We start from the raw sequence: 16,980 nt of genomic DNA, 5'->3' as shown, positions 1-16,980 counted from the left end.
TTTCAATTGGGATGGCATTTTCCCACCAAAAATAGTGCATACTCTTACACTCATAGACTTGGAATTTGTATGGGTTTTTATAAATCAGTGATTTGCGATTCATGAACCTCCATATTTTTTAACTTATACATTCTGTGATTAACTTATAGTCACAATGGGAAAGTCAATGGCCTACGTATCTCTGGTCTTTAGAGACCGTTGCTTCATGGACAATTATATTTGTATTTTATAAGTGTCTTTCTGTCTCAAAGACAGTAGCTTACATTGAACTATCACAAGCTATTCTTTCTCACATACTCAATCGCTCTTACAGTCCAACAGCTAACTATCTAGGCTTCAAGACAGGTACAGTTTACAAGTGTTAGATTGATGAGTGGTGCGACTCCACGCCCGCTGCTGAAAAGCTGAGAATATTTTAACTTCGATGCACTTTTTATGCAACGCGACATGCAGCACAAGAGACTATACTCTACGCATCAATGTGATAAGGCCCTTACACTTATAAAACACAAATTAGTCAGCACAGTCAGATCAAATCACCGTCATTGTCTTCTGGTTGTTGCAAAGAGTTGTGTGTACTGCATTCAGTGTTCCACTGTTTCTCTGAAGCTCATATCCTCTGAGCTAGCATTGTCATACTCATACTGCAATTCTGCTTCTAAACAAACTGATTGGTGACTTTGCACCAAATGATGGTGGTGTCATCATTTGCTTCAGGCACATCTTCATTTTCAGAGATACTGTCGTCAACACTCTCCAGCCCAGCGCCGTCATGTTACTGTGACAGTACACTAAATATAAACATATCTTCTTCCTTTTGTTTCTCTGCTCTATACCTTTTTATTTAAAAACATCGGAAAAACAGAGATTTTCTATAATTTTAACAATTTCACACCGGAAAATGGATTGGAGGCTTACTGGAACAAAATGAATAAGTTAAATAGGGTGTATTATGGCCCTCAGTCTCTAAAGATCAGAGGTATTCATTTAAGGATTAAGGTTGATAGGTGACATAAAGGTAGGTGCTTGAACTTGAAGCTTCAAAATCAAATTGAAAAGTCAGACAAAACATTTAATTACACACTTTTTTTTTACATTCAATTCATTTCCCAGTTCTCCTTTATCACAGTCAGAAGTATCAGCAGAGTCATTCTTCCTGTTGTGTGAATCATGAACTTGAGACAGCACTTAAGTGTGAATCTCTGAGTCTGAGACATGATCTTCAACATGTTTATTGTAGTTTTTAAGCCATCATTTTTGAATCTCACAAAAGAGGGATTCTTGTTTAGGATCTAACCCCTGTGTGAAGCCGATAAATTGATCTGGGCAAGAGTTGAAAGGAAGTGCCGTATGATATGATGGACTTCATATCCCCAGGGAAATCGAACCAGCCTAGTGTATCAGCCATTGTGAGAGCAGCTTGCCCTAGTCCAGTGATTCTTAACCAGTGGGCCGCGGCCCAATTGTGGGCCGCGAGACAATTTCAGTTTTTCACCTGTGGGCCGCGAGGGCCGCGGGACCGCATAGGTTATCAATTGAAGACACCAGAGATATCACTGTTATCCATGAGACGCTCAGTTACGATATAGCTTCCCACCACCGGGTGGCGGTAATGCGTCAGTCAGTTGTTTAACAAGCTACACTAAGCAGAAGAAGACACTCAGCTAGCCGCTAGCCTGTAGCGAAAGGTATGGATACGTTTTTAAAAAGAAAAAATGACGATGACAGTGGTGCCATACCCCCCCAAAAGTATAAATGTGTGCGCAAGTACAATCCTGACTTTATAAAGTACGGCTTTGTGAACGGAGGCAACGAGGCAGAGCCGAGGGCTCAGTGTGTGGAATGTGGGCTAATGCTGTCAAACGAAGCACTGAAGCCTTCGAAACTAAAGCGACACGTAGCGACGAAACATCCAACGCTCGTGGGAAAGCCGGTGGAATTTTTCAAGAGAAAGGAAAATGGGCTACAAATGCAGAAACTGTCTGTCGTGTCACTGACTGGTTACTCAAAATGTGCTTTGAAAGCCAGCTACCTCGTAGCCAGACGTGTGGCACAAAGTAAGAAAGCATTCACCATGGCGGAGGAGTTGGTTCTGCCTGCCGCTGTGGATATGTGCCGTGAGATGATTGGGGAGGCTGCTGCAAAGAAGCTGCTGACTATCCCACTCTCAAACGACACCTTGAGTCACCGTATCGCGGACATGGCCTCAGACATAAAGCTTCAGCTTCTGGAAAGAATAAAAAGTAGCCCATTTTACGCTTTGCAACTAGACGAGTCCACTGATGTCACGAATGCCGCACTGCTGCTGGTTTTTGTTCGCTATCGCTGGGACAGTAGTTTGCACGAAGACATACTGTTTTGTGGAGAGCTACCAACACGAGCTACGGCTCAGGAATGTTTCGGCTGCATGGATAACTACTTCACTGAGAACGGCCTGGACTGGCAGAACTGTGTTGGGGTGTGCAGTGATGGTGCAGCGTCAATGACCGGCAGGCATAACGGCGTCGTCAAGCAGATACTTGATCGTGCACCAGAAGCTAAATGGACCCACTGCTTTCTCCACCGTGAAAGCCTTGCAGCTAAAAATATGTCCCCAGAGTTCCATGAGGTGATGGATGTGAGTGTGAAAACCATCAACTTCATTAAAAGTAGAGCTGTGAACTCCAGATGTTTTGCCAAGCTTTGTGAGGACATGGAAGCAGATCATGTCCAGCTGCTCTATCACAGTGAGGTGAGATGGCTCTCAAGAGGACTGGTCCTCAGTCGTTTGTTTGAGCTGAGGAATGAGGTCTTCTCTTTTCTCACTGAGAAAAAATCTCCTCTGGCACATTACTATGCTGACACAAAGTTCACAGCTAAACTTTCCTACCTCTGTGACATTTTTTCACTGCTGAACCAGCTGAACATCTCACTTCAAGGGAGAAATACCAACATATTTGTTGTTGCAGACAAAGTTCAAGCTTTCCAAAAAAAACTTGCTTTGTGGACAAAGAGGGCCCAGGAAAAGAGGATGGACATGTTTCCACTTTTGTCTGACATTTTGGAAAACTCTCCTCAGGTGCAGATCAGTGACTCAGTCTCTCAGCACCTCTCACAACTGGCAGAGAAATTCAATGACTACTTTCCTGAGGATCCCAGAGACGGACACATGTGTATTTTGGACCCATTTTCTGTGGATCCCACTGAAGAAGATGTTGCTTTGCCCTCACATCTGGAATCCCAGCTTCTGGAAGTTTCCACCGACAGCACTTTAAAGTTGCAGTGGGGCAAACTGGACCTGGGCTCCTTCTGGATTGCTGTCTCAAAGGAGTACCCATGTCTAGCACTAAGGGCTGTGAAACACCTTCTCCCATTCACGACCACATACCTGTGTGAATCAGGATTCTCCAGTGTGGCCACAACTAAGACCAAAGCCCGAAACAGACTCAGAGCAACACTGGAGGCTACTCTGAGAGTGAGCCTTTCCCCCATTCCACCCAGACTGGATCTGATCGTGTCTGAGAGGCAGGCCCAAGTGTCTCATTAAGAGGTGGACACATATATGAGTTCACGTGAGGCTATATTTTCATTTGCACTTTATTAAAATTTTATTTATAGTTTTATTTAATTTGAAACTTATTATTTTGAATGTATTTATGTTATTACCACATATTATTTATCAAATTTTCATTTTTTTCTCAGATTTTTTGAGAGTCCCTCTTTTTTTCTTTAGTGAAATCTAATTATTGATTATTTTTGAGTTAATAAGCCTGACTTGAGCCTTTCAATTTGTTCTTGTATTGCTTGATTTGTTCCATGATTTGTTAGCCTGTTGGGCTTCTTGTTGTGTATGCAGGTTTACATACACATGATGAATAAATGTCTTTGTGATCATCACATTGTATCATCTCATTTATTTGACAAGGGTTTTGCTTGTTAAACTGTAAGTGGATTTAATATAGTCATTGAATACAAATCAAACCATGTGAGATCAATTCGTTAAACTAATACAGTGTTAATATTTGAATGGGCCCCGGGCCACTTTGTGCTTGAAAAGTTGGGCCCCGAGGTCAAAAAGGTTAAGAATCCCTGCCCTAGTCCACTACAAAAACAGGCAAACTGTGCTTTTACTTCGTGCGAGCTCTTTTTCATGTGCCTCCGGCACAACTAAAAATACAAAAACAACCTTGAATCATATGTGAGAGAAATGAACCATGCATTATGTATGATGGATGTTTTCTGAACCATTTTGTTTTGAGGATTAAGGCAAACTTCAAAGATACATTTTTCTTTCCTTTTTCCCTTGTTTAAACAACTAAAGTAAAATGCCCATTGCTTTTATAAATGCTCCAGTTTTTAAATAAAACAGACATTTCATGATATTATCAGCAACAATTAGACTGTGAATCAGTCACAGCGGCAACATGAAACATTTTTTTTCCAAAACATGTACTGAGCTGAGGCTGATTTAAATACCAGAGAGGAGAGTTAATTGTGGTTGGTTGCTACAGATATCTAACTCATGTAGAGAATTACCGCAGCAGGGAAGATGGTGATGAATCATCTGATGTTATCAGCCACTCCTAAATGAAAACAAGCTGCGATCATTTCATTCCGCCTCCGTCCCTCTGTGAATATTGATATTGTTCAACATTTCTCCTCAAATATCAGTGATCAATGCCCATCAGAGCAGCAGGGCTGTGATTAATGCCCTGACAGAAAAGTACCAGAACTCACCAAAATGACAGCATGGGGGGAATGTTATGGTTGTATCGTACCCATTGGATCACATTTTTTGTACATCAATTGTACCTTCATATGATAGAATATTATGTGTTTTTGCATTACGTCCTTTCATTGTAATTGATGGCCTCTACAAACAAAGAGATTAAAAACATAATAGATTTGTTTCAGGAAACTAATGGCTGTGCTGTAATATAGCTTGGCCTCCTTCCAGTCACTTGTTTTTGTCATTAATTTGTCGGTAAACGCCCACTTATTGGTTTCTGGAAAAATATAGTAACAATGCATCTTACTGTATTCCAGCATTTTCCGGAAACAATGTCTTGTTTGTTGTTAATTGCGATACCCACACACTGGAGTCACAGCTCCCTTTGATTTTATCAGCAATGCTTTGACGAACTACAGGTCTCCCTCAGACAAATACTTGTGGGAAGGAAATGAAGGATCGACTGTATACAATACAGTACATAGTATGGTTGGCAAACAGTAACATGAACAGTGCCATCATAATCATCTAACCACATATTGAACATTTACCGTTTCGATAAAAATGCAAGTACAATTCAAAGGGGTCTTGCACACACTGTGAATGCATAGTTAAAAGAACATTCCTACTAATTTGACTTAAGTAATAAGAAATAATAAAATTATTTTAAACGGCACTTTTCAAAACAAAGTGCTTCACAAATAAGGATTTAAACATGTCAGGACTACAATAAGGCAAATAAAAAATGCAAAATCTAAATTTGATAAAATATCCCAAAATAGTAATACTAATGATGACAATAAGGGTATTGATGATAATATAAATAAGATAAGACATTAGGTATTAAGATGGGTGCCATAAGTTAACAAGACACTAGAAGGCAGTCAGATTCATTAAAAAGCATAAATATTCATAACCATCAAAACTATTTTAGACTGAGTGGATTATCTCAACTATCCTTTCTATCTACATTTTGTTTTTTATTGTGAATCGAAATGTTGCTAATACAATTTCAGTACAGTCCAGATTCCCACGTGAACTGAGTGAGCAGAACTTATAGACTAAACTTTTTAAATGAGCAAACAAACCTGGCTATAAGCGTCAGGTGTTGTAACTTCTGCTAAATTGATACACCGGTGTTTGTCCAATTTATCAAACTTCATAATAACATCTGTTCTCATCATCCCACCTCTTCTATAAACTGCTACACTCATTAAATAGGATTTAATATTTGATACTCTTCCACAAAACCTGAGGCAGGCGGTGATTGTGGCTGATGAATGTTTAGTTGCTAATTACATATGATTGTTAAGGTTCTCATTACTCTGTGAGGCAAATGTTCAGTACAGCTGTGTAGTAGCAGCGTCAGGAAAGACAAAGATTAAGAGATTTGAGATTGCTTGAGGAAGAGGTAAATGAAAGTCCGCTGTCACTTTATATTTGACCCAGACACTTTTCGTAATTATTAATTTTAGTCCAGCACCTGTAATAAATCTTGATTGGAATTGACCTAATCTCTCTCTGTTTCCAATGTATGATGGGCGATGTCTGATTAGAGGGCTGTACTAAGCTATCTAAGTCAATTTAATACATGTAACATTTCGAAATGTAACACAAGTGAATTAAATCACACTGGATTAAAAATGGTGATAAATATGAATCTGTTAGAGTTTCATAGACAATATTCTTCCAGTAATTCAGATATTTAAAGATATATTATTGGAGCTTACAATATTTTGAAAACTCAAAGGCAAAAAGGTGTTAATCAGTGGCTAAGCAACACGTTGGTGTAGCTAGTGTCATCTTAACAAAGCCCTGTTCTCAATTGACAGGAAAGTAGGTTTGACAACCTGTAGTGCATTGGAAATGGCCACGGTGTAAATATATTGTTGCCAAAGCAACATTAAGTCCAACAAGTAAGCAGAGTCCAGTTTGAGACACAACAACCACTAATTTATTTTGAAAGATCAATACATTAAATGTAAAATGTGTAGCAGGAATGGAGTTTATTCTATTATCAAAAATTTAATTTTTGTAAAATAATGGAGCTCTTGCACACAATTTCTGGTAATTTGCCTCCAAATTTTGGTGAGCACTCACGTTGCCATTTAGCACTTGAAACGTCACATGCAACCTTTCACAGACTGGAGCACACACGTCACTTTGTTGATCTATAAACATATATAGAACTATATAAAAACATCCATCTATAAAAATCTAAGCAAGGTTTCCTGTAAAGTATTAGAAAGAGACCGTCAACAGTAACATCAAACAAAATATTTAAGATATTTATAAAAAGTAAAATGTTGAGATGAATGTTTGGTTTCCTCAACCCTTTGAAATCAGCTCTGTAATAATGCATCCATAATTATACCAAACATTACTTGGACATTTATTATTGGTTACAATAATAACTATGTGGTTAAAGTTAGGAAAGGCTCTTGGTTGACTTGGTTTTTGAAACATAAAACAAACAGCTGTCCTCCGTTTTTGGGGCACTTCTACCGTTTCCATACTGGACTTACTGTACCTTTACACTAGTAAAGGTACAGTAAGTCCAGTCGAGTCTCATCAATCAAAATATGAATGTGTTGCAGAGTGAACAATATTAATATTTCAAAATACTTTTCTGGTGTGTCTGATAGGATTGGCGCCAAGTGACCATTGATGTTACTGTAAATGTATTCTTAGCCAAATATGTTAATACAATGACAAATATAGATTTAGCTCGAAGAAACGGTGAGCGACGGTGTTTCATTGAAATTGAGATCGATTTTGAGCAAAATCACTTTGAGCTGTGTCTGTAGACCATTTGTTTTTTTATGTCACTCTTCTAGCTGTCCAGCTTTTCCCTTTGATAAATTGCTGGTTGAGCAAAGTCCTTTGCAAACTCACATGATGTGCCTGTGCCCTGAATTAGTCCAACATTTCATACCTGAATGCCTTCATGACATTTAGTTTAAGGAAATATCATGGTCTGCTGAACTGTCCAGGAGTAACCACAAACACAGATGAATATGGAATTCACTGAAGTCCTCTGCAGGGACAGTTGGGTTTTCTGCACAGTTTTTCAGTTTGATAAGTGTTTTAATTAGGTGTGGCCAGATAACTGATCTTCCACAGGGGGAACATTACAAGTACATCACTGGAATATTTCGCAGAAGGATTTCTATAAATTGCTTTTCTGGTTTATTTATTTTCTGGTCATAAACATAAATTGTTAAAATGATGAACAGATCTCCTGATTGCTTTGAGGTTGAAGAGGAAATTGTCTTTTTTCTCTCTCTTACTGATTAGAAATAGAGCAAATGCAAAAACCCAAACGTCAACACAGTCAAGGCACCTTGACAAGATCACATAAAAAAAGGAATACTCATTTATACAGATGTTTTCCTAAAATGTGTCCCTTTTTTAATTATTTTGCTGCAATGCAACCTCTTACATGAAAAATGCAATGAAACGGTCATTCAAGTCATAATTTCAAGTCGGAATTTTTGACTTGTCTTGTAATGCATTGCAGCAATACTCGTGGTTAAATGTAAATCCCTACGCTGGAGCTCTACTTCAGCCGAGATTCACAGAGCAAAGAGCATTTCATCATGCAGTACGAGTGAGTTTAAGTTCCATAATGTACTTTCCGCATCCCGTGATGCCTAGTTACAGGTCTTCAGTGCACCCAGATGACAGAAGATAGCAATTAACCACAGTTACCAGCACCGAGTGAGAGGTCATAGCAGCAGCGTGGACTTGAATCTTGGGGGAGTTTTAGTGGTTTATTGGCACGAGAGGGGAAAGCAGTGTCAGAGGCTAAGACGGATAAGTGAGGTTGATGCAGTGCACAGCTCAGATTTATTTTATTCTCCCGTTTACCTTTTGTGATGCCTTTGTGGTGACTAAATGGCTCCAACACCAGAGGTTAAGGTGGCAATTAAGTGTCAAGGAAGTTCCTTGTTTGTTAATACGCACGTCCTTTCACCACCTTCTGTCACTTGATATCGAGTGTGTTTTGAGACCTGGCCCCTTTCTCACCATTCGTGGTCGTATAACTCACTTCATTAATGTTAATTTGGATGTATGCATGGTCTCTCTCGCTCTCACTCCTGTGTCGCTGTCTCCCTCCAAAAAAAAAACAGATCTGTAGCTGCAGCGCTTATGGAGTGATCCTGTGGTTTTCAAGTGGGGAAAGATAAATCACTTATTAAGTAATAGATCAATTAGGTCAGGGGACAGTTGAAAACAAAAATAACTGAGCGGTTTGCTGTGGCAAAGAGACAGATGCAATAAAGCAAAATGCACACAATTTATTGAAATATTCGCTGCAATTTCTTGTTTTTCCATTACGATGATATCTTTCTCTCAGTGAAGAATTATGTACTGTAATTAACTCCTTTTTTTAAACAAACGAGTATTGAAACCTGGAGGGCTGGTCCTCTTAGAACTTTAGCATTCTCAAAGCAGTCCCACCAAATGTATTATTCATGAACGAGTTTGTCATTGTTTATAAGTGTGCATGTCCCACTGGGTGAATACATCCCTTTGAATGCAAATTCTTAGAGCTACTGGGACAATAGAAAGTTTTTCTGTGATTGATAAAAAGTTGGTTTAATCAAGGCAGTGAGCTCTCCAGTTGTCAAAATCAAAAACACTTGTTTGCTTTTCAAGTTGTTTAAAAGTCGAAAACATGCAGTGGAGCACTCCACAACTAACATGATAAATCAAAACATTTGTTTTCCCAGAGACGCAGGTAATATCTGTTGACACTTACTGTGAGTAACCATTTTTTTGTTTTTTTCTTTCACCTCCTTTAAACTTCAAGAGGAATGAAGTTAAGCTCAATCTGTCCAACAGGTGTGTTTATTTTGCTTTATTGAAGAAAAACAACTCTTGCTAATTATTGCTGGAAACTGCAGCTCTGATAATGAGGAGTTTTGGAGGCTCTTGAAATGATTTGTTATTTTATTTTTAATATGAATAATGAATGCAGGCACACATGCAGGCTTTACAATAACACTATAATCCACTACAAATCAACAGTTTGTCCTGCACGGATATGGAGCCTTTTTTTTGATTCAGTAACACTTTATAATAACTACACACTATGAAGCATTAGTTAAGTATCAGTAAACACTTAATTCATAATTTATAAAGCATTGTTCCTACATTAATAATTCATTAGTAAGCAGTTCATAACAGTTATAAATGTTTTATTCTTGATTTTAATAAACCCGTCTATTATGTGCTTCATTGTGTTTTCATACTTTATAAATGATGGATTCCCCATTTATAAATTAAGAATTATATATTTTACAAACCAATTATTAAGGAGTTGTAGATGATTAATGAGATAATTTATAAAGTGTTAGTAAGTGATTAATAACTTTAAATGTGCATCATTCATGCATTCATATATATAATGGTTAGGGACTATGTTAATATATGCTTTATAGTGATTAATTCATGATTTATTTAGGTAGTTACTACGTGTTAGTAAAGTGTTTTATGTGAGCTCATCTAAAGTGAGGACTATTTGTGCCTTACAAATCATTTACAAATGACATTGAAAGGCCAGCAGTGCCTCAAAACACAGGATATCCTGTGTTTTATATAACACTTAAATAGTGTCTTGTCGTGAATTACCATATGGTGTGCTACTTATATTGATCAGATGCATCAGTTTGTTGCAACATATTTTTGAGCTGATACCTGTGTATTGTTGACTAGCTGCAGCAGCATCTTGAATCAATTTACCTATTCAGAGCACATTTATTAGGTTTTTACTCACCATAGAAAGCTGTTTAAACACAAGATACATTGTAATCTTTGACAACATAATACAAAACATACATTTCCAACCTTATCACTCACTATGGTCAAAAGTGGTACACTTGTGTTTAACCATCAGCATATCGCCGCTGTGTATGAAGACATTCATATTTGCTGGCATGATCGGTAAGATGTATAATTATAAATATGATTATTTAAATCTTTGTAAGCAGCAGAGGACTTTATTAACTGATTTACATGCAGTTATGTTCGATCAATTGTATTTGCCCAAGTCGTTTTGGATTTATTTTTTAGGTTTTAATTGTTTGTGATCTTCCATTTTTATTTCATTACATTATTGCTGTATTATTTCATTACATTATTGCAAGTGTGCTGCTTTGAACAGGTTATCTTTCATTGAGTTGCGGCTCTCTGATATCAAATATCCCAGGGCATTATGAAATTGCAATTCACAAATAGTTTGGCCTTGGAACAAATATGCTATGAGTTTTTTCACTGCATATTTCTTCAAAAGGAGACTTTTAATGTCGTAATCTAAAAATAGAAAATGATTCCCTCTCCTTCTTGGTTTCCCTGTGTCCCCGTTCAATGGTACAACACTTGTATGTAATTCTAACACTTTCTATCACACCTTCTTAATAGACTTCAGGAAGGCTTGTTTTTGCGTCCAGCTCCGGCACAGGCAGAGTGATTGAGAGGAGGCACTAACTGTCACTCAAGCTCAAATTGAATCCACAAATTATGGCTTGCTGGATGGTGTGCTTTTTGAGCAGTGTGCCCAAAGTGTTTGGTGACACGGTTGAAAATAATGTCAATCACCTCCTTAAATATTTCTTTAAGATATTGTTCAATGGACTGAAAGCAAAATCACTTCAGACACCAAAATATCACAAGTGTCCTCAGAGCTTTCCTGTTTGAAGCTGTGCTACTTTACTAAAAATTAATTACCACGAAACTGATATGATGTGCCACAAAACAGCTGTTTCAGAGTGACCTTGGCCTGTTGGTGATGTAACATGGCCATAAAAAGGAAGCCATCTCTTGTTTTAAGTGCAGTTTTATCACCCAGGTAGTGATCCAACTGCAAATATGAACATATTTATACCACATCCATCTAAATGAACTATTGTGGTTCAGAGCACTCTATACGGTATCACTCCTTGTTAAGAGTCTTTCTATAGCAGGCTTCTTAAGTGTTTTCGATTGTATACCTTTGCCTTTCCACTTCGTCTCTTGTAATTATTGTTTTCAAGTTTCAAGGGCAACATTTCTGATAATTGGATCAGTATCAGAAAGTCAGTATTTTATCCTTAATTGAATGATTGTTTTATAATAATTTGTTTCCTTGAATAATAATTTGTTGTCTTAAATCACTAAACTTTGCCCTCGTAGTCCAGTCGTTAACATTAGGTTACAGCATTGTAGCACTAGGAAGTGAAGTTAATTGATGCTTTGGCCAAAGAAGCACCCCAACTATTGTGGAGCAGCTGTGTTAAAGTGTAGGTGTGGCCTCAAATTACTGGATCCATTCCCTCAAACTAAAATCTTTACACTGTCTTATTCAGTCAATTTGTCCTGGTTTAAACTCTCATATAGTTTACACACTGATTGTTGCTCCTTGTTTATAATCCTTTGCTGGTTTGGCTTTCATGTTTAGCTGCTACAGTGCATGGCTCACAATGTATTGTGGATTGAATGGTTTGATTTTGAACAGACGTGTCTTTTAAACAGGGGATTGTTTTTTTCCATCCCTTAAGCTACACAAAGTAATATTTTTATTCGAACTAATACCTTTATACAGTTGATGATATATGCCAATATTTCTGTTTACAGCTTTTCAGCTGCCTCCCTCAATCACTGTATTTTAGAAAATAATGGATGGTTTCTGTTCAGTCTAAGTGCATGCATGCTTAACTCGTGGGAACTAATTGTGTAATTTGAGGGTTGAGGTAATTCATTTAAGTCTACAAATTGCTAATCTGTGTAGGCTACTGCAAATAATCAGAAATTGTTCCTCTGATGTCAGCCAGGCTCTGTAGTTTTGGAGCACACAAATCCTGTTTAGTAGATTCATTCATCCCTTTTTCAAATGCTTGCTGCTACACTGGTTACTTATCTTTATAGTGTACATATACTCAAGAAAAAGTCAAACATATATCAACTGACCTACAGTATACAGTGTATATTTTAGGATAATAGCCAGGATAATAATTGAAACACCAAATGTATACAGTCTCTCTATTTTCCCCCAGTTTATTATGCCACATGATCCCAGTTAATTTACACAGCTGGTAATGTAACAGTTTCAATGTAATGAACAGATGTTCATGCAGAGCGGTGATATTTACCATTCTGCAGCAGCATCTCTATCAGCCGTCGGGCTCGGCAATTCGTGGATGTGCTTAAGCACAGCGTGAATGTGTTGATATTGGTAATATCTACTTCTCCTCCAACATGGATGTGCGGCTAAATCTCTCCTTTCCCTGATGACTTCAACTGTTGCTTACATAAGCTGCTTCATCCTGCCCAATCTCCAAAACAACATCCAGACACAACGTGCGGCAGATCAATGAACATTGCCAGAAGCTATTCACATAGCAGGACAAAAACATAAACAACAAAACTCTGTAAAAATGAAAAAAATGTGCATTGAGTTAAGATCCAAACCAGCAAGGTTTTAAAATCAATGACCTGGACGTTAAGATTTGTTATTATTTCCACCAGGAGATAATGACACGTGTGCTTGAGTGAGTGTGTGCGTGTATGAGTGAGTGTGTACAGCAGGTTTTGTCTCTTTGTCTGTCAACAGCTAATCTTGCATACTTACTGCACCAACCTGGATCATATTGTGGTTGCTCATTTAAGTTTGCATGCTCAAGGGCATCCCATGGTTGCAGTGTCTCACACTTTCTCAAAACAACTTTCGTTGAGGCCATTGATTGACTGCTGTCTGCTGAGACCTCAACCAGCCGGTGGGGGCCGCAAGTCAGACACTAAAGGGGAAAACAGTTTGTTTACTTTTGTTTTGGATGGTGTGTTTGGCTATCAGCTAACCGATAACTGAACGACACACAAGTCACTGAAATCATTATTTGCAACTTAGATATTAACACTGAAAAGCAAATTGCGGCTGCTGTGATCCCATCCCAAAAAAGGCAGATTTTCTCGTGATTTTGGAGAATTTAGTAGTGTGAGTTCTGTGATCAGTTATTGGTTTAGCTAATTTACCACTGGGTTTACATTTTAATAGAGAGCAGGAGCTTAAATACATACAAGATATGTTTTTTTTTATAAAATTGCCATTTCATTATTTCATTATTTATCATTATTTGTCAAATAATTGATGATTCAATCATCAAAGAAATCGAAATATAATTTTTTCCAAGCAGATACCAAACATTGCCAACTTCCAGATTCACAGTTGTGAGGACTTGCTGCTTTCCTTTATCTCATGTCGCAACAAAAATACAATTATTTATTTCAATTATTTGAGACAATAAAAGATAATTACTGATTCATACAATTGAAAATAATCATTAGTTACAGCCCTAAAGACACTTTTATCACTGCATTCAGTTATCCTCTGTTAATATACATCAAATATCATCCTCTTCACTTCAATGGCATGCCATAATTGATAATTAAATAAATGGCAGAATTAGAGGCAGTTTTTACATTCTTTCTGTTCATTATTAATTTATGTCCGAATGGATAGATTTAGCCCACATTTCAGATTATGACAATATGATGTGTCCCATTATAAACCCTGGACATAATATTAATCGGTATGCTTCAGAGCTTGAATACAGTGTGACCCCTGGTTCACTGGGCACAGCTCCAATGGGAAAGATACCTACCTTTTGACCCTAGTGCGCTTCCCTCAAGTCATCTTATTATGTAGTCATCTGCCCTGCTGTTTGATGGGCAGGTACCTTGTCAGCTGTGAGTCCTTATATATTACTAATTAACTGGAATGAGAAGATAATTAGGTCCTGCTGAATTAACCCATATCACATTTTTAATAGTTTAGCAATACAGAGAGAACAAATAATATATTCAATCAAGCATCATCCCTCTGCTGAATCTGCTCAGCCACAAGCAATCCAAAACTGAATTGGATTATTGTGCTCTCTCCCTTGGTTTTTATCATTTAATTGATAAACATGGTGGTTTTAAGACAGTTAATGCAGATCTCCTATTAAGTGATTCATACAATGTATGTCCACCATGTCATTTTATATTAGGAATTAAATAATGACGAAGAAGAAAAACAAGGACATATGGAGAGGGTGTGTGTGAGGAGTCCAGAAATGACTTGGTGACTCAATCCAATACTATTATCTTAATAGTTTATGGCAGCCAATACAGAAAGTGACAATGTTGGCATATGTCAAGCTTTAAAATGGGGAATAATTTATAATTTATATTATATAACACTATCTCTACAAATTGAACCGTTATTGACATACGTTTGAACATGTTTAGGGCAGCTCTACAGTAAGACGCGTGGTTACAAATTATATTTTGTAGAAAATAAGTGGGTTAAACATTTAGTTGATTGCAGTAACTGCAAGTTCCAATTCATCCAGTAATAGGGGACTGGATATTTTAGTCCTGGACTATTTGTCGGACAAAACAAGCACTCTGAAGACCTTTGCTTGGGCTCTGGGAAGTTATGTTTTTACTATTCTTACCAATACTAGACCAAATGATGCATTGATTAATTACCAGCCACTACATTGACACCAATATGGTTGTCACTTTGGGAGTCTCTGTGTCTCAGGGCTTATGGAGAGACCTGCTGTAGCAGGAACTACAACATCAGCGGTTTTGAGTAGCCTACATTGTTATATTTCTTTCTGTCCGTTTATGGACAGATTTGGCAGCGCAATGCCATCACATCCGTACAAGATGCAGTCATGAAACTTCACAGGTGTGTAGTTGAGATCTAAATGAAGGTTGAGTTCGTAGATGGGTGTGGTCCGAGCATGTGCACCAGAAGTACTTTGTATTGCCGGTTTGTGTATGAAGTGTAACCTTACTTAAAGACTGAGACAGTCTCCAAATGTCTTTATTGTTTATAACAGCCCGTAGACTGATTCCTATAATACTCTAGATGGTTTTGCTCGGAAAATCTAAATAATGTGATGTTCAAGCACATGTCCAATTGCCTTGCCACTCTTCAGTTCCCCTACATCAGCAACAGTGTGTATGCGAATGTAGAAAAATACTTTGAGTGGATAACAACCGCTAAATCATCCAGACTCACAGGGCTGAACTTGCTGGTATATTGAACTTTATCAACTGAGGTTACTAAGCTACTAACGTCATATCCATACAATTAGAGATATTTCCTTCATCATTTTTAAAATTGAACACTTTAGATCTCCAAAGATATTCTCACATTTAGTCAGCACCCATGCCGGGGACTAGCAACACCAATTTGTATTCCATTTAAAATATCCTTTTTATCCTCTCAAGAGATGACCAAGGCTTATTTTTGTGAGTCATTCTTAAGTCCTCAGTAAGTGTTTGGCTCTGTTGGCCGTCCATATGTTCGGCAGGCAGTGCAGCATAAAATGCAAAAGGCATTTCAATCTTACACCTCTTCATCTGACATCAAGGACAATGGACTCTGTCAGCAAGTTAAAGGTTGGCCCAGCAACCCCCCTGTCACATCTCACATCAGCCTGTATTTCCATAACCTTGTCACTTTTATTCCAGCATAAATCAGTGTAAGGTCAGCCAAGTCCTGGCAGTGTGGATAGTCAGGGGGCATGAGGTTAATTAAAAGACTTTGCAGATGAACCCCTTGCACCCCCTATCCAAAAGCACAACACATGACTACAAGCACATGCTAATACCAAACCATATAATAAATTGCATGTGAAAGCCTTGATGTATACCATATTGAATACTTAAACCCAGTGCAGCATGTAGTAGATCCATGAGCAATGTGAGCTCCCTCTTTCTGTTTTGTCTGCCAGTGTGAGTTATGCTCACCTCCTTGTAATGGATCTTCCAGCCTTGAAATTAGCACAATTTACCCCACGCTGTGACACATCTTGGTGCTAAAAACCAACTGGTTGCGCCACTTCCCACTCCTGATAAGCCCATACGACAGAGCAAGCCAAGGTCGTAAGGGAATATAAAAGTTGTCAGCTTACATGACCAAGTAGTGTTGTGTGAAATGACTTTAGCCCGACATTGTTAACGCTGAGCGGGCTGCCTCCGCCATCCTCGATAAAGGCAAATAAAAGGCCAGATAAAGCCCTGATGGAATTCTATGCATGTGTGTGTGGGTGCAGGGGTATAAAGTGCCATCTAATCCTTGGCCTCTATTACAGCCAATGTTTAGCAACACAGACAGCCTCTGCTCCATTCACCCCTGAAGACTTTCTCCTTCTCTGTATCACACTCACTCTACCATTCTATCACTCTATTGACTCGAGACTGATAGTACCCATATAAGAAATGCAGTTTTTGAA

At 38.1% G+C, this 16,980-nt stretch overlaps 1 protein-coding gene across 1 annotated transcript; it reads left to right on the top strand.

Moving 5' to 3' along the window:
- Nucleotides 1-2,074: 2,074 nt before the first annotated feature.
- LOC306784610 (SCAN domain-containing protein 3-like) lies at nucleotides 2,075-3,526 on the top strand (the record flags this gene model as incomplete). The annotated part of the gene is made up of 1 exon (XM_079278638.1): nucleotides 2,075-3,526. One exon carries the CDS (start codon nucleotides 2,075-2,077, stop codon nucleotides 3,524-3,526), a length of 1,452 nt encoding a protein of 483 aa, XP_079134764.1.
- Nucleotides 3,527-16,980: the final 13,454 nt, after the last annotated feature.

This window comes from Melanostigma gelatinosum, assembly GCF_949748355.1.
Source record: "Melanostigma gelatinosum genome assembly, chromosome: 11".
Lineage (NCBI taxonomy): Eukaryota > Metazoa > Chordata > Actinopteri > Perciformes > Zoarcidae > Melanostigma > Melanostigma gelatinosum.
This window is presented reverse-complemented; position numbering and strand designations above follow the sequence as displayed.